Source organism: Babylonia areolata, chromosome 7, assembly GCF_041734735.1.
Source record: "Babylonia areolata isolate BAREFJ2019XMU chromosome 7, ASM4173473v1, whole genome shotgun sequence".
NCBI lineage: Eukaryota > Metazoa > Mollusca > Gastropoda > Neogastropoda > Buccinidae > Babylonia > Babylonia areolata.
In genome coordinates, this window is record NC_134882.1 from 11,527,731 (window position 1) to 11,550,480 (window position 22,750).

Here is a 22,750-nt window from a genome sequence, read left to right on the forward strand (position 1 = left end):
GGCCATACTCCATTATTAAAAAGGAAAACTTCCTACTTTTTCTTCACATTCACTGACCACAATCTGGGCCACACTCCACTATTCCGGGGCCAAACTCCACTGTTCTAACAGGGACTTTTCTTACTTTTTCTTCTCATAAAATGACCGAAACAAAGGCCATACTCCATTATTAAAAAGGAAAATTTCCTACTTTTTCTTAACATACACTGACCACAATCTGGGCCAAACTCCACTGTTCTAACGGGGACTTTTCTTATTTTTTCTTCTCATAAAATGACCGAAACAAAGGCCATACTCCATTATTAAAAAAGGAAAATTTCCTACTTTTTCTTCACATACACTGACCACAATCTGGGCCACACTCCACTATTCCGTGGCCAAACTCCACTGTTCTAACGGGACTTTTCTTACTTTTTCTTCTCATAAAATGACCGAAACAAAGGCCATACTCCATTATTAAAAAGGAAAATTTCCTACTTTTTCTTCACATACACTGACCACAATCTGGGCCACACTCCACTGTTCTAACAGGGACTTTTCTTACTTTTTCTTCTCATAAAATGACCGAAGCAAAGGCCATAGTCCATTATTAAAAAAGAAAATTTCCTACTTTTTCTTCACACACCTGAACCAAACTCCACTATTCTAGAACGGGACTTGTTCCAACTTTTCACATTCAGTGACCAAAGTATAACCACAAAGGAACTTTTCTATGCTTTCTTTGACATGCAATGACCACAGCCCAAGCCATAAAAAAAAACCCACCTTTTATTAAGCTGTCATTATACATTCTGAACTCAATGGCACAGTCCAGAACTATATATACATTTTTTTTAAGTATTCTTTTTAACAACAGCATTCATTAATCACAAAAGTATACGACTATCGAAACAAGAGAAAGCTTTCTGGGCTTCAAAATCCACACGCTAATTGCTTCAGAACATGTTGCAGATCTGTTTTCTTTATGCAAGAGACTCCAGCAGGAACCTTCCCAAAGATTGTATATGTGTTGTTGTTTTTTTAAACAAACATCAGTTTATCAAGGTCATGAGGCATCTGCAGAGTAAACCAATTACTCTTCACAAGTGTTTATGAACAAGTTTTGAATCACAACATGACAGCAGAGAAAGCTAAATTAAATACAATATTGATAAGTTTGATAAATTGATAACGCACTAGTCATTAGACTGAAACTATAATTAGAAACATGAGAATGTTTGACACCATGTGTGTCAGTGTTCAGAAAATTCCGGTATATATGTATGCATGTATGCATGTGTGTGTGTGTGTGTGTGTGTGTGTGTGTGTGTGTGTGTGTGTGTGTTATATATTTGAGGTCACTGTCTATTGACATTAAAAATAGTTAATCATATTTTATTGAAGAATCAAACAAAGGAAAACAAACAAAAAACCATAAGTACAACACACAAAAAACACCACAAAAAAACCAACAACATATGTGCTATCTTCCTATTATATTCTTCACTCTTGCATCTAGCATTTGTTGTAAGTGTGATTTCTGTGAATTACATTTTCTCTCCTGCATCATTCTCTGACATAAAAACGAGTTTAGTAAATCTAACAACCTAAGAAACATGGAGTGATGGCCTAGAGGTAATGCGTCCACCTAGGAAGCCTGAGAATCTGAGCGCGCTGGTTCGAATCACGGCTCTGCCGCCGATATTTTCTCCCCCTCCACTAGACCTTGAGTGGTGGTCTGGACGCTAACCTAACACACAAAAAAAGACAGGGTGCGTAAGTATATAACTTTTATTCAATCACGTTTCCCATGGCTCTGACTTCCCCAGCACACACAGGAGACAGGGTGCATAGTGCATGACGTATTCAGTCATCTTCCTCATGGTTTTAACTCCCACAGAGCATGAAGGAGAAAGGATGCATTATGAATGACTTATTCAGTCACTTTTCCCATGTCTCTGACTCCCCTAGTCACACAAAGGAGAAAGGATGCATCATATATGACTTATTAAATCATGTTTCCCATGTCTCTGACTCCCCCTTTTCTCATGGCTCTGACTCCCCTAATCACACAAAGGAGAAAGGGTGCATAGCGCATGACTTACTGACTCACTTTTCTCATGGCTCTGACTCCCCTAGTCACACAAAGGAGAAAGGATGCATCATATATGACTTATTCAATCATGTTTCCCATGTCTCTGACTCCCCCTTTTCTCATGGCTCTGACTCCCCTAATCACACAAAGGAGAAAGGGTGCATAGCGCATGACTTACTGACTCACTTTTCTCATGGCTCTGACTCCCCTAGTCACACAAAGGAGAAAGGATGCATCATATATAACTTATTCAATCATGTTTCCCATGTCTCTGACTCATTTTTCTCATGTCTCTGACTCCCCTAGTCACACAAAGAAGAAAGGGTGCATACTGCATGACTTATTGACTCACTTTTCCCATACCTTTGACTTCCCTCATCACACAAAGGAGAAAGGATGCATCATACATGACTTATTGACTCACTTTTCCCTTAGCCCTGACTTCCCTAGCCACTCAAAAGAGACAGGGTGCACAGTCTATGACTCATTCAATGATTTTATTCCTGGTTCTGACTGCCCTAGAACACAAAAAGAACAGGTGCACAATGCATGACTTTTTCACTGACTTTTTTGTTTCAAACAGACATGTGTCAAGACCTGACCAATGAAATAGATTTTTTTTTTTTTTAAAGATCAGGCATTTGTTTTCTTCTATTCTATTATCTTTATCTAATCTAAGCAGATGTGTTGTAGCATGTATGGATCAGTCTGCACACTTTGACATCTCCTTGAAAGTGACAGTGAAAGTGACAGGTGTGTCTGCTATGTAACTGAACAGAATCTAGCACTTGCGGACCACTCTCTTTGAGTACGGCAAAGCCAGGCCAGACAATTTTTTTTTTTTTTTTTTTTTTTGCCTTTTTGTTCTATTTTTCAAGGAAAAGGGTAGAATGTTATAGGAGTATTGTTCAGTTTAGTATTCACTTCACATTTTCAGTGAAAAGATGATAATGGAGCATGACTGGCTGGGCAAAACAACAACATCAACAAAAGCATGCAAGCAAAACACCCATGTACATATGGAAAACTAATGGTGTTAAAACCAGTCTGAAATATTTCATATATTTATGCACAACCAGTCCGGATTCTTCATGCGTGAGTTTTATGCACTGTGTTTTTATAATATTAATGATTCTGTTTTATGTTTCTACTACTTTTTATATGCTTTCTTGTTTCACTTTAGGTACTGGATTGTAAAGCGCTTAGGGCTTGTTCATGTTTGTATTATAGCGCTATATAAAAATAAAATGTTGTTATATTATTATTATTATAATGAACAATCATCACCAATGATCAGCAAACATTCCAATATAGTGCTCACAAATGACTTAACTATGCATGTTTGAAATCCCATGCTACAAACGCAAGTCCCATGGTTTCCTAACTCTAATAAAGCATGGATCTTGCTTCTGGTAATCTCAACTACAAAATTTCACATTCATCTTTCAAATCTAATCTTACAACGTATTTGTTCAAACAATGTTTCAAATTACAGGTACATCTCCCCCCCCCCCCCCCCCCCCCCCCCCCCAACCCCCTCCAACTGTCTTTGTGCCATTGTGTGCATTGATGTGGGTGGATGGTGGTGGTGGGGTTGAGGTGGGAGAGGCGTGCGAGTTGTGAGTGATTTTAGACTGTTTTTAAGAGGAAGGTGGCCAATACTGAGAGTCTGAGCGAGTCTGGGTTCGAATCCCACTCTTGCCCTTTCTCCCACGTTTGACTGGAAAATCAAACTGAGCACCAAGTCATTCAGATTAGATGATAAACCAAGGTCCTGTGTGCAGCACACACTTAGTGCACTGAAAAAGAACCCATGGCAATGACAGTGTTGTCCTCTGGCAAAATTCTGTAGCAGAAATCCACTCTGATAGGTAAACAAATATATATGCATGTACTCAAGTGCACTGTGTTATGCTGCTGGTCAGGCATCTGCCTAGCAGATGTGGTGTAGTGTACATGGATGTGTCCGAACACAGTGTTGCCTCCTTGAAAAACTGTTTTTAAATGAGTATTTTTAGCCAGTGTGCATCTTAGTATTTTTATTATATTCATGTACCTTGATCATTGTTGAATGCGCTTGGAGCTGAAGGAAAAATGTCATACAAATGCACATTATCAACATTATCATTAATATCATCATCATCAGTGCAGAAATCCACAATAGCCCAGTGGTTAAAGCGTTGGACTGTAAATCTGTGGGTTCCGGGTTCGAATCACGGTGACGGCGCCTGGTGGGTAAAGGGTGGAGATTTTTACGATCTCCCAGGTCAACATATGTGCAGACCTGCTAGTGCCTGAACCCCCTTCGTGTGTATATGCAAGCAGAAGATCAAATACGCACGTTTAAGATCCTGTAATCCTTGTCAGCGTTCGGTGGGTTATGGAAACAAGAACATACCCAGCATGCACACCCCCGAAAACAGAGTATGGCTGCCTACATGGCGGGGTGAAAACGGTCATACACGTAAAAGCCCACTCGTGTGCATACGAGTGAACGCAGAAGAAGAAGAATCACCATCAGTAATAGTAGTAGTAGTAGTAGTAGTAGTAGTACCTCCAGAAGTATCATCATCATCATCATAATTATCATCATTATGATTACCTCCAGAGGTGAGGGACCGTTAGGAACACAGTTCCCATTCAGACAGGGAGGTCCGAACCCATTCTCCACAGGCCCTGACGCCAGCCTGGACAGCGACTCTACAGACATGGCCGCCTGCAGTCTCAGCTGAATGACATCCTCCGACTTGTTCATCAGACGGCACAAGTGGGCAATTCTCTGCTCAGACAAAAAACATCAGCTGTCGGATATCGTTACATCCATTCCATGCCTGCCCTGGAATCTTAACATCAGGAACTGATGATGTAAAAATTCCGGAACAAACTGTAATAATAATTAAAAAAAAAGTTCTGGAACACACCTTTTCTTCTCTTTTTTTGTGATTCAGTGTGATGATGACAATCATCATGGCTACCATGACTGACGGGGATTTTGCACTTCCACTCAGTGCATAAACTGCAGTGTTCCCTTGTATATCCTTTCTTTAACACAGCCACTTTTCATTGCATTCTTTCCTGAAGGCATGGCAGTGTCTTTCTTTGTCAGTTTTGTTTTGCTTTTTTTTGTCTGTTTTTTTGTTTTGTTTTTTACACAGTGAGGTTCTGTCTCCATCTTCTTCATCAGTCTCACAGATTCGCTTGTAACAGCTTGGTCATTTTTGCAGTTGAGCACACTTTCTCTTACCTTCAGCTCTTCCGTATCCAGTTACTGATTTGTGAACAAGCACACAATGTTCTAGTTACAACTTCCAATCCAATGTCAAGTGACACCTGTGAAAAAAGATGCCCCCATTTGTGTTTCTTGTTGCTGGTTTTCTATGTAACACGTGACCCACATCCGTAACACTTGGGACAGTAATCAGAAGTTGGCCCACAGGCGGGGAGCAATAGCCGAATGGTTAAAGCATTGGACTTTCAATCTGAGGGTCCCGGGTTCGAATCTCGGTGACGGCGCCTGGTGGAGATTTTTCCGATCTCCCAGGTCAACATGTGTGCAGACCTGCTAGTTCCTGAACCCCCTTTGTGTGTACACGCAAGCAAAAGATCAAATACGCACGTTAAAGATCCTGTAATCCATGTCAGCGCTCGGTGGGTTATGGAAACAAGTACATGCCCAGCATGCACACCCCCGAAAGCGGAGTATGGCTGCCTACATGGCGGGGTAAAAACGGTCATACATGTAAAAGCCCACTCATGTATATACGAGTGAACGTGGGAGTTGCAGCCCACGAACGCATCAGAAGAAGAAGAAGAAGAAGGCCCACAGAATTCAGCTTGGGAGGCTGCACACCCACCTGCTGGGTAGGAGATCACAAGACTCTCCCCGTGGTGGGACACACAGTGGCTGTGTGCATGTCTGAGTGTGTATGTGCGCGTGCCTGAAAGCTGACTGAATGACACAGTAAACGAATGATGGCCGCCCAGTGGCAGCCGTCAGTCGGCTCTACCCAGGTAGGCAGCCTCTTGTGCAAACGACCCTGTGTTTGTAAAGCGCTTACAGCTTGGTCTGCGAATGAGGATAGGTGCTGTATAAGTATCCATATCAATCAGTCAATCAATTTTTGTTTTATTGTAACAAATACTATTCCAGAATGGTAGACATGTATGTACACCCCCGAATACAGAGCATGGTTGCCTATGTAGCATGGCAAAAACAGTCATCAATCTCACCACACATACAAGCAAACACAGGAGTAGCAGCCAACAAATGCTGAAGAAGAAGAAATCATAATACGCGCAAGTGAAAGATCCTGTAATCCATGTCAGTATTCAGTGCCTGATAATGAAGTATAGCTGTCGGAATGGTGGGGTAAAGATAGGCATAGACATTAAAACCCACTCATATATGTGAGTTGCCATGGGAGTTGCAGCCTACAAAAGGGAAGAGGTAGAAGAATATTGCAGATTGACACTCACAGATCCAAGACAGGTAGCTTCAGGTGTTTACAATAAAAGTAAAGCATACATGGACGGGCCCAATAGCCCGATCTCCCAGGTCAACAAATGTACAGACCTGCTTGTGCCTGAACCCACTGTGTATACATAAGCAGAATATCAAATATGCATGTTAAAGATCCTGTAGTCCATGTCAGCATTCAGTGGGTTATCAAAACAAGAACATACCCAGCATGCCCACCCCCGAAAATGGAGTATGTCTGCCTACATGGTGGAGTAAATAAACAAAATGGTCATACATGTAAAATGTTACATGTCTGTCTGTGTATGTGTGCATCCCTGAAATCTGACTGAATGACACAGGAAATGAATGATGACCGCCCAATGGCAGCCATCAGTCGGCTCTATCCAGGTAGGCAGCCTGTTGTGCAAATGACCCCGAGTATGTCAAGCACTTAGAGCTTGATCTCTGACTGAGGATAGGCGCTATGTAAGTATGCGTATCATTCATTCATTCATACATCAATATATATCCATTCAAGTATGACACACCACACACAGAAAGACCGGAGACTGACCTTCTCCAGAAGCTGAACGTGATCCTCAAGGGAAGCGCTGTGATCTTTGGCGGTGCTCAGGATGTCATTGACATTTTCACGGGAATGGATGCCATTTTCAAACCGGTTGTACAGTCCACTCCAAAACCTGCAGCATGATTAAGAGATGCTATAAATATGCACTGATTACTTGAACAGTGAAGCAAGCTTTTCTTTTTACTGAATGATTAAGAGATAGTTTGAATATGCACTGGTTACATGAACACTGAAGCAAGCTTTACTTTTCACTGAATGATTAGGAGACAGTTTATATATGCACTGATTACTTGAACATGGAAGCAAGCTTTTCTTTTCACTGAAATGTCATTCTTTGGGCAGACACTTTTCGTTTTACACCTGTACATCAGCTATACGCAGATTAATGGTAAACATAAAATCAATGTCATTGTTTGACAATACAGCCAAAATGTGGAGAAAAAAAAACTATGAAGCAAGTTTTGATTTAAAAAAAAAAAAAAAAAAAAAAAAAAAAGGCCTGATTTCTACATGGCAGGGTTCAAATGAGAAAAGACTCAAGAGAATTACCAGAAAAAGATCTTCAAGAGATTGGTTATTTCTTTTCATGTGTTCGAAATGGTCACAAAACATTATCCTACCTGCCTTTCTTTTTTTTCTTGTTTATTTCTCAGAAAACTCCCAAATCACCACCCCAATTTCCCTCACACACACACACACACACACACACACACACACACACACACCCCCAAGCCACAGTCCCCATCAAACCCAACCCACACACACATCCTCCAGCATCCGTCCAGCCCCTGAAACCTCACACACACACACACACACACACATACACACACACACACACACCACAGCACACTCCACCACAGCTTACCGACACACACTCATAAAAAGAAAGATTCATTTTCACAACTGCATCCCCATGCATGGAACTGAGCCAACATCCCCCCAGCACACACACACACACACACACACACACACACACTCACACACACAAAGTAAAGACATCATATTCACAACTGCAATCCCATACAAGGGACTGAGCTAATATCCTCTAACACATACATGCACTCACACACACACACACACACACACACACACACACATGGAACACACACGCACACACACACACATGGAACACACACGCACACACACACACACACAAACACACCTATAAAGTAAAGACGCAACTCACACAACTGCATCCCCACACATGGAGCTGAGCTAACATAGGAAGGACTTGCCTGATGTCCTGGGGCTTGGTGCTGGGTCTGAGGACAGGGTTGGTGATCTCGTACTCCTTCTTGAACAGGGGGTTGAGGTACTCCTGCATGTGGCGGGACAGGTAGCCCCACAGGGAGTACGTCCTCTCCGCCAGCCTGCCCACACAGCATGGCACCAACATTATGCACTGACTGATACAGATAATTATGGACTGAAAATCCTCGGTCAGAGTCAGCATGGCACCAACATTATGCACTGACTGATACAGATAATTATGGACTGCCTATCCTCCGTCAGAGTAAGCATGGCACCCACATTATGCAATGATTGATTCAGATAATTATGGACTGAAAATCCTCAGTCAGAGTCAGCATGGCACCCACATTATGCACTGGTTGATATAGATAATTATGGACTGCCTATCATCTGTCAGAGTCAGCATCGCACCCACATTATGCACTGGTTGATATAGATAATCATGGACTGCCTATCATCTGTCAGTCAGCATGGCACCCACATTATGCACTGGTTGACATAGATAATTATGGACTGCCTATCATCTGTCAGAGTCAGCATGGCACCCACATTATGCACTGGTTGATATAGATAATTATGGACTGCCTATCATCTGTCAGTCAGCATCGCACCCACATTATGCACTGGTTGATATAGATAATTATGGACTGCCTATCATCTGTCAGTCAGCATCGCACCCACATTATGCACTGGTTGATATAGATAATTATGGACTGAAAATCCTCAGTCAGTCAGCATGGCACCCACATTATGCACTGTGGGAGGTTATGTAACTCACGAACATGAATTCTTTCTTATCATTCCTTATACAGACCATTCTGTCATTTTATTTTCCCTCACAGGACTGTTAATTTCTAAACAATAGCTGACAATATCCCAACAATAAAAAAAATAAACAAAAGACAATCAATCACAACCCTGTCCTCCAGTAAACAAGACAGCCATCTCACCTGAGGTCAATGCGGTCCTTCTCGCAGTTCCCAATGAAGGTCCCAAACTGGCACGAGTAGGCGTGGTCGAAGATGGTGAGGAGGAAGCGCTCGTTGAACTGGAAGGCGCAGGGAAACTGGTGAGTCAGCTGCCAGACACAGTCCAAGAACTGGGCAAAGATGGGCGCGATCTCCTTGGCCTCCATGCCATCCAGGTACCCACACCTGTCGGTGAACTTGTGGCCAAAAGACAGCCACTCCTTTTCTATCAGAGCCTGCAAGGTAATGTTTCAGACATATTGGTATGCGTGTAGCTTTTCTATTTCTTGTCAGCCACTCCTTTTCTCTCAGAGCCTGCAAGATAGCATTTCAGACATATTTCTATGCTTTTGGACACATTGGTATATGTGTATCTTTTTTGTTTCTTGTCATCCCCTGATTTTCTATTAATGCCTGCAAGGTAGCCTTTTAGACACATTGGTAAATGAGCGACTTGTCTATTTCTTGTCAGTGCAATCACTGCTGACCTTCTAGTGACACATATCTGGAACATATTTTTATGTATGATAATGAATAAAGTATTTTTCATAGTGGAGGTCAAGGACAGTGAATTTTGTAACTTCTGAAAATATGACTTGAGCACATCTAAATCATAAATCTAAGACATATGCCCACAAGCACATATGTGTGCATGTATGTTCAATGTGAACAAGCACACATGCAAGTATACATCCACTCTTTCACACATGACAGTGCACAGGGTTGTGACAATACTTAAATTTAAACATCTAATAACTTCTGTTTATTCATATCTTTTTAATTTTGCACATCAGTTACGTGTCTGTCTGGAATTACGGCATAAATCTATTAAATCTAAACTTGATAATACTGTACATGTGAATTCACCGGTTATTTACTTGCAAGTACCCCCACCCCCCCACACACACACATATAGCTCATGGTCCATCTGCCATCATATCAATATTCAAAGTCAGTATGCAGCTCTCTGTGCTTGTATATTTCTCACCTATTCACTCTATAACAAAACATTCATCTGAATGATAGACATGTAATACCTTCTTCAGTATAGCCTGAATGTTTTCATCATCAAGTATATCATCTATTATTTCTTATATGTCTTTTCGTCGCCTCACTTAACAGTATCAAACCCCTTGGTCTAAAAAAAAAATCACACACAGAATATCAAGGAAAAGTTGAGTGCGGTTGTGAGAGTGGGAACCTGAAATCCTGTGATGGTCCTGTAGTATGGATCCAGAATCAGCTCCGCCAGGGAACATGTCTTTGCCGTTCTGTCCCAGCCGTCTGAACAGTGAACCAGCACGCTGATCCCTTCTGTTATTGCCTGAAATATAACATCATTGATTCCTTCTGTTACTGCCTGAAACATGTCATTTATTCCTTCCGTTACTGCCTGAAACATGTCATTTATTCCTTCCGTTACTGCCTGAAACATGTCATTTATTCCTTCCATTACTGCCTGAAACACACTGTCATTGATTCCTTCTCTTAGTGCCTGAAACACATCATTGATTCCTTCTGTTATTGCCTGAAACAAACTGTCATTGATTTCTTCCGTTATTGCCTGAAACACTACATCATTGATTCCTTCCGTTACTGCCTGAAACATGTCATTGATTCCTTCCATCATTGCCTGAAACACACGGTCATTCATTGCTTCCGTTATTGCCTGAAACACTACATCATTGATTCCTTCTGTCACTGCCTGTAACACTACATCATTGATTCCTTCCATTATTGCCTGAAACACTACATCATTGATTCCTTCCGTTATTGCCTGAAACACACGGTCAGTCATTGCTTCTGTTACTGCCTGAAACATTACATCACTGATTCCTTCTGTTACTGCCTGAAACATGTCATTGATTCCTTCCGTCATTGCCTGAAACACACGGTCATTCATTTCTTCCGTTATTGCCTGAAACACTACATCACTAATTCCTTCCATTATTGCCTGAAACACTACATCACTGATTCCTTCCATTATTGCCTGAAACACTACATCATTGATTCCTTCCATCATTGCCTGAAACACATCATTGATTCTTTCCGTTATTGCCTGAAACAAACTGTCATTGATTCCTTCCGTTATTGCCTGAAACACTACATCATTGATTCCTTCCGTTATTGCCTGAAACACTACATCATTGATTTTTTTGTTTTTTATCATACGCATACAATCAAAAGGAACTGTTGTCATATACTTACATTCGCAATGAACACGGAAGTTTCCAGAATAGCAGAAATGTGTTTTAACCATCCACTTCCCTCCAAGCCTAGCAGGAAGGCGCTCATGGAGGGGTTCTTTAGTTCACACACTGAAAACAAAAAAAATTAAAATTAAAAAAAAATCAGCTGGCACGAATAATAAGCAAGGAGCAGCCACTGTGGTGAAGTGGTTACTAACATGGACTGACGACTGGGAGAATGTGGGTTCGATCTCCATCAGAGGAGCAAGGAACAGCCACCATGATGAAGTGGTTAGCAAAGTGGACTGACGACTGGCAGAATGTGGGTTCGATCTCAATTAGAGGTGGGGTTGCTGGGTTTTTTTTGCCCAAGGCTGGTTCTTTTGCAGAGACTGAGTACGCTTTGAACTTAGAAGGGAATACTGGGATCACACATTTGAGGGTCATCCACTTCACGGATGGTCTTTGGGAGTGCTGATCAAATTTCCTGACCAATACTGCAGGTGTCTGTATCTCTCGGGCCTGGTTTGATGCCAGGACATATTATGAGAGCATAGACTTGTCAGGTAATCCCAAACCCAAAAAACATAAACAACCAACCAAACAACACACACACACACACGTGTGTACATGCATACACACATACATACACACATACTAGAGCACACACACACACACACACACACACACACCCCAAATCACATACACACATACACAGATACACAAGAACACACACACACACGCACTCACACACACTCACACACACACACATACACTAATAAACTGCAATTTGTCTTCCACAAGCTTTTGCAAGCTACAAACACAAGTATATGCAAACATACACACACACCGAAGGGCACACACACACACACACGCACGCACACACACACAGAGTACAAAGCCATTTCAACACATCTAACCTTCCACCAGTTTTTGCAAGCTGTTCCTCATGACATGAATGTTCTCAATGCCCAGAAACTGGAACTTGATGTTGGAGTAGAAAGTCTCACTCTCATACCCCTTGCCTTGGGCCATGTTGAAAACAGCGTTGATCTGAACACAAAAGTCCACAGCGATAAATAAATGGTACATCAAGACATCTGATTATCTCACACACACACACACACACACACACACACACACACACACACACACACATGCATGAGTGTACCCACACATGCATGCACTCATGCACGCATGCACATGCACACACACACACACACACACACACACACACACACAATCTAGTCATCAACTGACAATTCACATTCAATCACTTAAAACCAAAAAGAATAACAGAATCACGTGTCTTAGTTAAAATAAAACCAGTCACTTTCAAAAGACACTTAAAATATTTCCTTCTACACACATGTGGAATTTATCCAGGCATGAGACTTTGGGGAAAGGGGAGTTTGGGAGAAGTACACATTGAGAGGGTTCCTATCAACAAATGTACATGTGATTATTAGATCTTCTGATTAAAGGAAATAATCAATTCACAATATTTTTAAGCAGAATTATCAATCTTAATTCAGATGTGTAAGGTCACAAAATTAGTTGTGTTTCACTCCTCAAGCTTGCAACTCTAATGTTGCCTTGTAATTTACCATGGTGGGATGATTAAATTTCTTTTGACTTTGAAATTTTTAATATCCTGTAAACCAGCAATCATACATCCAACTGCATACAATAATAAATCAATAAACCCTCTGGCTATCACAAAGGCTGGAGGAGTAAGCATGGTTGCAGCAATGGATTCATCATTTAACTACGGGTGCAATAACCAATTGGTTAAAGCATTGGACTTTCAGTCTGTGGGTCCCCGGTTCGAATCTCGGTGATGGCGCCTAGTGGGTAAAGGGTGGAGATTTTTCCGATGTCCCAGATCAACATATGTGCAGACCTGCTAGTGCCTGAACCCCTTTGTGTGTATACGCACTCACAGAAGATCAAATACGCACATTAAAGATCCTGTCATCCATGTCTGTGTTTGGTGGGTTATGGAAACAAGAACATAACCAGCATGCACACCCCCGAAAACGGAGTATGGCTGCCTACATCGCGGGGTAAATAAAGAAAAAAAGGTCATACACGTAAAATGTTACGTGTCTGTCTGAGTGTGTATGTATGCGTGCCTGAAATCTGATTAAATGACACAGGAAACGAATGATGAGCGCCCAGTGGCAGCTGTCAGTCGGCTCTACCAAGTTAGGCAGCCTTTTGTGCAAATGACCCCGTGTTTGTAAAGCGCTTAGAGCTTGGTCTCCGACCAAGGATAGGCGTTATATAAGTATCCATATCAATCAATCAATCAGTCAAGCAATCAATCAACTAATGGACAGGCTGCAGTACTATAATCTCCATGCCAGCTTAATTGGAGGTATTAGCATCGCTGTCCTTCACTGTTCAGACATCCACGCAGGTAAGCTTTTATGGGTAATTATCGCCCTTGCATCATGCACTATTGTGTTGTGTTGTGTTGTGTTGTGCTGTGCTGTGCTGTGCTGTGCTGTGCTGTGCTGTTGTATTCTATTGTGCTGTATTGTGCTGTGCTGTTGTGTTTTGCTGTGCTATTGTATCATATTGTGCTGTGCTGTGCTCTGTTGCGCTATTGTATTGTGCTGTGCTGTGCTGTGCTGTGCTATTGTATCATATTGTGCTGTGCTGTGCTGTGCTGTGCTGTGCTGTGCTGTGCTATTGCATTGTATTGTGCTGTGCTGTGCTGTGCTAATGTATCATACTGTGCTGTGTTGTGCTCTGTTGTGCTATTGTATTGTATTGTGCTGTGCTGTGCTGTGCTATTGTATTGTATTGTATTGTATTATATTGTGCTATTGCATTGTATTGTGTTGTGCTGTGCTGTTGTACTGTGCTGTGCTGTTGTATTGTGCTGTGCTATGCTGTGCTGTGCTATTGTATTGTGCTGTGCTGTGATGTGCTATTGTATTCTGTTGTGTTGTGCTGTGCTTGTTGTATTTCATGTTTTGTAAGTATCACAGAAAATCATGTGTAAAAAAAATGTTCGAAAGGGTTTGGTTCGATTCTAAGAGAGAGGGGAGCAGACAGGGGGATATAGGATCGACTGATGATGCACACACTCACTTGCTCTCCTCACACCAATAGCAGGGCCACATGGAGTGGTTTTTATAGAGTGTTTACTTTACAATACAGCACACACACTAAGCAGTTCACCCTACTTAGCAAAAGCAACACACACTAAGGCAGCACACACTGCCTACTTCAAGTACTTCCTACAAGCAGCACACAGTAAAAAGTTCACCCTACACCTAAAGCAGCACCTAAAAGCAGCATCTACAAGCAGCACACAGCCCAACAGGGATTTCCTTGCTCCTCACATCACTGATCAGTCAGTCAGTTTTTTTCTAGGAGACAGCCAAGAACTGGCTGTGCTGACTGGTTTTATCCCTTCTCACAACATACTGTGCATACTAATGCAAGCTACAACACTCACTCCCCCAACTAGTTGACCAGAAATAACCAATCTTTGACTTGTCCTAGTGACGCTATGTGAATGACTGACAGATTCACTGCTTAATCCCAATTCGTCCAATTCAACAGATTGATCTGATTTGCTACAATTCTACCCACTCGGCTATACACATTCTATGACGACAAGTTCACCCAGTTATGTCACAAAGAGATTGGGGAGACAGGACAATACAACTCTCGGCATGTTAGCCGGCATGATCAAAGTTCACATTAGCATAAATTCTCCCTAGCTTACGTTCCAAAGTCCCGCCATCTACCTCTGCTGTGTTTGTGAAAGGGGAGATAGGGAACGACTTGAAAGACAGGCCGCCACACGGGATGTTCTGACATGCTGACACTCGTCTGTTTTGAACACACCAACATCTAGTTCAGCACGGGGATTGCGGCAGACATCACATAACAGCACGTGTTTCAATGACTGGGCCGGGTGATGCGGACTTGCTGACCAAAGACAGGCGACTTGGGAGTGGGGGTGCGGGAGGGTGGAAGGAGGGAGGGTGGCGCGGTGTCGGCGAGACCTCAAAGACTGGACTTTGGACGGAGCGGGAAGGGAGATAAGAAGGGGGGGGTGAGGGGGATGGGGAGGGGGGGGGGTGAAGGGATGGGGAGGGAAGGGGGACAGAGTGTGGGTGGTGGGGGGTGACACTGCTGGCACACTACAACACATGTAAAACAAAACATGAACACTACTCACTCACCTTTGGTCTGGTGTCCACCACGTACATGAAGTGGGACTTGGGGTTTGCCTTGAGAACAGCCTGCAGCATCTGCTCGTCCTCCACACAGCGTGCACTGAACCCTGCCAGGGGCTGACTGCACCGGGTGATGGACGCCTGGTCACACACACACACACATGATAGACAGTTAAAATAATGGAATTTTATACAAAGGATGTTTGTGTGTGTGTGTGTTGTGTGTGTGTGTGTGTATGTGTGTGTGTGTGTGTGTGTGTTTCTGGATATTTCATTTCAATGCTCATCCTCAGAATGTGTGTGTGTGTGTGTCTGTGTGTCTGTGTGTATGTATGTGCATGTGTATGTGTATTGTTCTTGTTCTTGTTGCTTATAGTCCAGCCAATCGCACAGGGCCATATCAGGACTTATGTGCATGCGTATATATTTATATGAATATGTGTGTGTGTATTAATTGGCTGAGTGTTTGTGCATGACTGTATACCTGCATGCATGTCGCACGCAAGTGTTTGTGCAAGTCCAAGCAATACTTTACGTTGTGCACACAAGTTTTAATACAGACATAACATAAGCCCTCTACCTCCTGATTTCACCCCACTTCAGACAGCCAGGACCAGATGGACCTCCCACCCAGACGGACATCCAGGACTCATCCCCTCCAACAATACACTATAACCATCACCAAACCAAGACCAGGCAAGTCCTGCGCGACCTGACCATGAGGGTTTTTTGCCATGACGTCTTTACACGCACTCTACTGTTGCACCTACACCAGAGCCTTACCTGATTCTCCATGGGTACGTAGGACAGGACAGGCAAACTGTCCACTGCTGTCATGTGTGTATGGGTGGGGGAGGGGGAGGGGGAGAGGGGGGTGCATGTGTGTGTGTGTGTGTGTGTGTGTGTGTGTGTGTCCACGAGCACATGCACAAGCATGTGTATGCGCATTAGCTAAATATTTATGCATGTGTATCTACACATGTCGCAAATATTCAAATAATGTTTCTTAATTCTTTCTGTTTTTTACATTAAGAATATTAGTTATTACCTGCAGTGTGTGGGTGTATGTATGAAACGACGTATGTGATATTTTTTACATTTGTATCTTTGTAATATTCGTAAAAGCTGTTGTTGACTTTTACAGTTATGGTCCCCATGTTATTTACTTGTCTATGTTGTGATAATGCACCTGACCAAATTTCTCCAGTTGGAGATAATAAAGTTATTCTTATCTTATCTTATCTTAAGTATGCTTGTGCAAGTACATACCACAACCCACTTACATCATACACACAAGCTTTAACTACAGACATAATCGCAACAAAATCCCTCCTTCTATCCACACCAGAGCCTCACCTGGTTCTCCCTGTGTATGTAGGACAGGGCAGGCAGACGTCCACGACTGCGGAACTTGGAGCTGCCCACCAGCACTGGGGTAGAGGCCGAGGAGGGTACGTACAGCAGGCTGGGGTACGTGTCACACAGCTGTTCAACAACAGTTTCACTTTCAGTTTCTCACTGTGGTGGCACTGCGTTCAGACAAATCCATATACCCTACACCACATCTACTAGACAGATACCTGACCAGCAGCATGACCCAACGCGCTTGGTCAAGCTTTGAGTGCATGAGTATATATTTGTGTACCTATCAGAGAGAACTTCTTTTATATGATTTTGCCAGAGGACAACACTTTTGTTGTCATGGGTTTTCTTGGGTTTTTTCAGTGCGCCAAGCTCCTGCTGCACACGGTACCTCGGTTTATCATCTCATCCAAATGAATGGATGCTCAGTTTGATTTTCCAGTCAAACTTGGGAGAAAGGGTGGGAACAGGATTTGAACAGACATTGTACTGGCAGATAGACACCTTAACCATTCTGTCACCTGGCTCTTCAACAACAGATTAAATAAAAATAAAAACAACAACTGACAACAGCTTTATCAACAACACAAAACTCTGAACTTAAACCACTCATTTGTTTCAGTTTCAGTTTTAAGGAGGCACCAAAGTGTCAAGACTGATCCATATACGCTGCACCACATCATCTTTAAAAAAAAAAAAGGGGGGGGGGGGATGAGGGGGACAGCAGGTGCCTGACCAGTGTTCCTCAGAACCAGCATGATATATATGTCAGTTCTGTTCTCTTCAGGAAGGGCAGACACCTCAAACTGCCTTGCACCTTGCACCTGTTCTCCAGAATGTTACATGTCTGTCTGAGGGTGTACGTGTGTGTGCCTGAAATCTGACTGAATGACGCAGGAAACGACTGATGAGCGCCCAAAGGCAGCCATCAGTCTGCTCTACCCAGGTAGGCAGCCTGTTGGGTAAATGACCCTGAGTGTGTAAAGCGCTTAGAGCTTAGTCTCCAACCGAGAATAGGCACTACATAAGTATCCGTATCAAATCAAATCAAATATACAGACATACTATAAAAAAAAAGGATTAAAGTCACATAGCTTAATATGGCCCTCAGGGCTGTGAATTTATATCCTCTGTTATTAGGGCTTGGCACAGGAAGGCAGGGCCCAATATATTAGGAAGGCAGGGCCCAATCCTCTGTTATCAGGGCTTGGCACAGGAAGGCAGGGCCCAATCCTCTGTTATTAGGGCTTGGCACAGGAAGGCAGAGCCCAATCCTCTGTTATTAGGGCTTGGCATAGGAAGGCAGGGCCCAATCCTCTGTTATTTGGGCTTGGCATAGGAAGGCAGGGCCCAATCCTCTGTTATTAGGGCTTGGCATAGGAAGGCAGGGTCCAATATATTAGGAAGGCAGGGCCCAATCCTCTGTTATTAGAGCTTGGCATAACAAGGCAAGGCCCAATCCTCTGTTATTAGGGCTTGGCACAGGAAGGCAGGGCCCAATCCTCTGTTATTAGGGCTTGGCACAGGAAGGCAGGGCCCAATCCTCTGTTATTAGGGCTTGGCATAACAAGGCAGGGCCCAATCCTCTGTTATTAGGGCTTGGCATAGGAAGGCAGAGCCCAATCCTCTGTTATTAGGGCTTGGCATAAGAAGGCAGGGCCCAATGCGTTCCTTCCACCATTTTCAACATTCCCTGACGGATATTACATACCTATTCATACTTGGGTAATCCGAGTAAAGTGCCTTTCCCAAGAGCACAACACCATTCAGAAATTTTCTTTTCAATGTTTCAAAGATGACGAATGATGATGGTGGTGATGACAATACTGCTATGGGTCTCCATTTAGGTATAGAACTACTTGACAAGGCTGTACTCTCATAATGTAGCCCGACATTAAACCAGGCCCAAGAGAGACAGACACCTGCAGTGGTGGTCAAGAAAATGGAGCAACATATCCAAAGACGTATCCACGGAGTGGATGACCCTCAAATGTCTGGTCTCAGTCTTTGTTCCAATCTGAGCCCACAGAACACTCAACTCTGGGTAGGGGCAGGCCACAGACTGAACCTCTTCCTCCCCATCCCCCTACTCCCCACACACACACCCCACCCCACCTCTGATGGGACTTGAACCCGCATCCTCCCAAATGACAGTCTGCAAAGCTAACCACATCGCTATGGTAGCCAGTATTCCCATTATCATACTTCTATATCAGAACGACCAGAAAAAACTGTAAAGAGATGTCATAGTATATTCTGAGGTCCACTTCTCCATGGCAACTGGTATCCTGTTTTTCACTGTCTGTAAGTAGCTTTGAAGTAGCGTCACTTGTGCGAATCATTTGTTTTACGTCATGTTTTATTGTCATCACTAGTTTTGATTGTGTGACATTATCTCACCTAACTCATATACTGGGAGAAGAAATGAACATTTGACCAGTCTTCACCGAGTCCTGTCTTTCATAATAATCATCATTCTACATAAGACCAAACAGAAAAGAAAAAGAAAAGTGAACAAGAGACCTCATAGTTTTTGTTGAGGTTTGTCAGTGTCCAGAGGGCAGATGGCACACCCATGCGAAGGTACTCAGACTGGATGTCGAAGAAGTTCCATCCCAGTGACTGGTTCCACTCCTCGGCCGCCGTGAAGTGAAATGCATACAGGCTCTCCAGGCTGTCTGCAACAGGGGAAATATATCCAGCTATAAACTATTTGTATTTGTATTTGTATTTCTTTTTATCACAACAGATTTCTCTGTGTGAAATTCGGGCTGCTCTCCCCAGGGAGAGCGCGTCGCTATACTACAGCGCCACCCATATTTTTGTATTTTTCCTGCGTGCAGTTTCTTTTGGGTTTTTTTTTCCTATCGAAGTGGATTTTTCTACAGAATTTTGCCTTTTGTTGCTGTGGGTTCTTTTACGTGCGCTAAGTGCATGCTGCACACAGGACCTCGGTTTATCGTCTCATCCGAATGACTAGCGTCCAGACCACCACTCAAGGTCTAGTGGAGGGGGAGAAAATATCGGTGGCTGAGCCGTGATTCGCACCAGCACACTCAGATTCTCTTGCTTCCTAGGCGGACGCGTTACCTCTAGGCCATCACTCCACATCTGTAGATTTCCGACAGATCTATATATATTGTGCAGTAAACTATCTTCAACATATAGACCTTGATACCATGAGCTGTAAACTATCTATCTCCAACACATAAATGTATATCGTGCAGTAAACTATCTTCAACATATTGACCTTGATACCATGAGCTGTAAACTATCTATCTCCAACAGACAGATGTATATCGTGCAGTAAACTATCTCCAACATATAGACTTTGATATCACAATGTAAACTGTGAGATGAAAAAGCTCAGTTCCAAATGCACGTTTGTACCCCTCAATATGCTTACAAAGGTTATGAATAAGATCTTATTTATGTCCATCATGTTTTAATATTCTTTTACATCAAGAAGATTACAAATCTTTTTTTTTTCTTTAAATGACAAGGGAAATAGTACAAGAGGGACAATTTGTGTGTGTGTGTGTGTCTGATTGTGTGTGTGTGTGTGTGTGTGTGTGTGTGTGTCTGATTGTGTGTGTGTGTGTGTGTGTGTGTGTGTGTGTGTGTGTGTGTGTGTGTGTGTGTGTGTGTGTGTGTGTGTGTGTGTGTGTGTGCGCGCGCCTCAGAATCTGAGTCTGAGCACCTGAAATCTGTTGAAGGGGAACTGCTGACATTCAATAAGCCATTCACACCACCATGTAACACACAGCCCTGACAACTCACTGGGTTTGGACAGCTCCAGCAGGGACACATAGAGGTCCTGACAGTCCCTCTCCCGGGGGATGATGAAGGTGATGCACATGAAGTTCTTGCAGCGAATCAGCAAAGGAGATCCACCAGCCGTCAGAGGCATTCTCTCGATGTGCCCGATGTGCATGTGGAGAATCTGAAAGGCCATGCTTATAGTTTATCAACTGAGTACTTAATTCAGCTCCTGTTCCTTGCTTTTAGAATGTACAGCCAAGTCAATATAACAAAAGCTTACAGAATCTGAAAAGTAATGCTTCATTAATTCGCCTCTTGAAAATGTTTCGCTTTCAGACCCTTCACCAAATTTTACCTGATGAAAGCTTATGTGTTTTTTGTTTTTTTGTTGTTGTTTTTTGATTGGAGAAGGAGTGTTTTGGCCAGGGAGGTTAAAATGTTGTCACTAACGCTAGCCCTTTGAATATAAAACTGCATAACTGTAACAATGTTCTTTTCTCACCACACAATGTGGTTACATAAACTCACTTCATGCATGTGAAGCAAACAATGACACAGTAGTCATTTTCAGTTTCAGTTTCAAACAGCTTAAAAGTACGTGGACAGATCCATTACACATCACACTCCCTAAAAAAAAAAAAAAAAAAAAAAAAAAATCAAATCATGAACACTGAAGTCAGCTGTGCTCATAACATGCCACTATAATGAGTGTACTGAAATCCAGCACGTGATTGTGCACAGATGGTTGACTGAACACAGATGTGCTCTGATCACATATCACACTACTACACTGAAACAAAATGCATCAGAAATATAACGCGATTGTTCTGATTTCCCTAATGACTACCAGTGCCTACCCTGCTTAGTGTATGTCTGCACACAGTAGATTAAAGGAGTCTGTAATTCAAGGCATTTGTCACTATTTTATTAAAACACACAAAAAGACGGCAACAGATTAAAGGAGACTGTAATTCAAGTACATTTGTCACTGTCTTATTAAACCACACATAAAGACAGCAACCATTGGTCTACCCTGCTTAGTGTATGTCTGCACACAGTAGATTAAAGGAATCTCTATATCAAGGCAGTTGTCATTATTTTATTAAACCACACAAATAGACGGCAACCACTGGTTATGACAACAAAGTACACAATTGCATGCACATATATATAAATTCAAAATCACACATGCCTGCACACACACACACACACACACATGCAAACGCACGCATGCACACACATGCATGTACATACATTCACACAACACAATACCACTCAACATTACACCAAACCACACCACACTACACCACACACACCCCTCCACACCCGCACCCAAACATACACACACACACCATTCAACACTACACACACAACACAACACAACACCAAACCATACAATACCACACACACACACACACACACACACACACACACACCAATAGACCAACGCAACACAACACAACACAACACACCACACAACACAACACAACACAACACACAACCAATCCCACACTACATTCCCATCCTTTGTTACAAAGCACTGTGCTGAAATGATTTTTCCTTTGAGCTATCAGCATAATGAACGAACAACAACAAGGCTGACAGCCCAAAGCACACAATCTCTACAGCAGAGCTGGAAGCCAAAATCAATATTTGTCATAAATATAAAAAAAAAAAAAGGATTTAGCTTTTCCTTTCTTTACAAAGGAATGCATGTTTGCAATATTTCTCCCCCGCAAAAAGTGGGAGCAGAGGAATGGCAGGCAGCCAAAAAAAAGAAAGAAAACCCTCGACAATGAAACAAAATATACACAAGATACACAACAAGCAATACACATCTTTTTTTTTTCCAATTGATGTGAATAGAAGAAATACATTGAGAATATTTATACAC

General features: G+C 42.6%; 1 protein-coding gene across 2 annotated transcripts in view; it reads right to left on the bottom strand.

The window, feature by feature from the left end:
• Positions 1-22,750, bottom strand: part of LOC143283701 (phosphatidylinositol-3,5-bisphosphate 3-phosphatase MTMR8-like) — a 64,774-nt gene that overhangs the window by 12,663 nt on the left and 29,361 nt on the right. For both annotated transcript variants that reach the window (XM_076589946.1, XM_076589945.1), the window contains exons 3-13: positions 20,875-21,037; positions 19,618-19,772; positions 17,089-17,217; positions 15,739-15,873; positions 12,451-12,583; positions 11,550-11,659; positions 10,543-10,665; positions 9,324-9,577; positions 8,358-8,492; positions 7,108-7,234; positions 4,677-4,853 (exon numbers count right to left, since the gene is read on the bottom strand). In XM_076589946.1, coding sequence (XP_076446061.1) covers positions 4,677-4,853; positions 7,108-7,234; positions 8,358-8,492; positions 9,324-9,577; positions 10,543-10,665; positions 11,550-11,659; positions 12,451-12,583; positions 15,739-15,873; positions 17,089-17,217; positions 19,618-19,772; positions 20,875-21,037 — 1,641 coding nt within the window. The remainder of the gene's footprint in view (positions 1-4,676; positions 4,854-7,107; positions 7,235-8,357; positions 8,493-9,323; positions 9,578-10,542; positions 10,666-11,549; positions 11,660-12,450; positions 12,584-15,738; positions 15,874-17,088; positions 17,218-19,617; positions 19,773-20,874; positions 21,038-22,750) is intronic.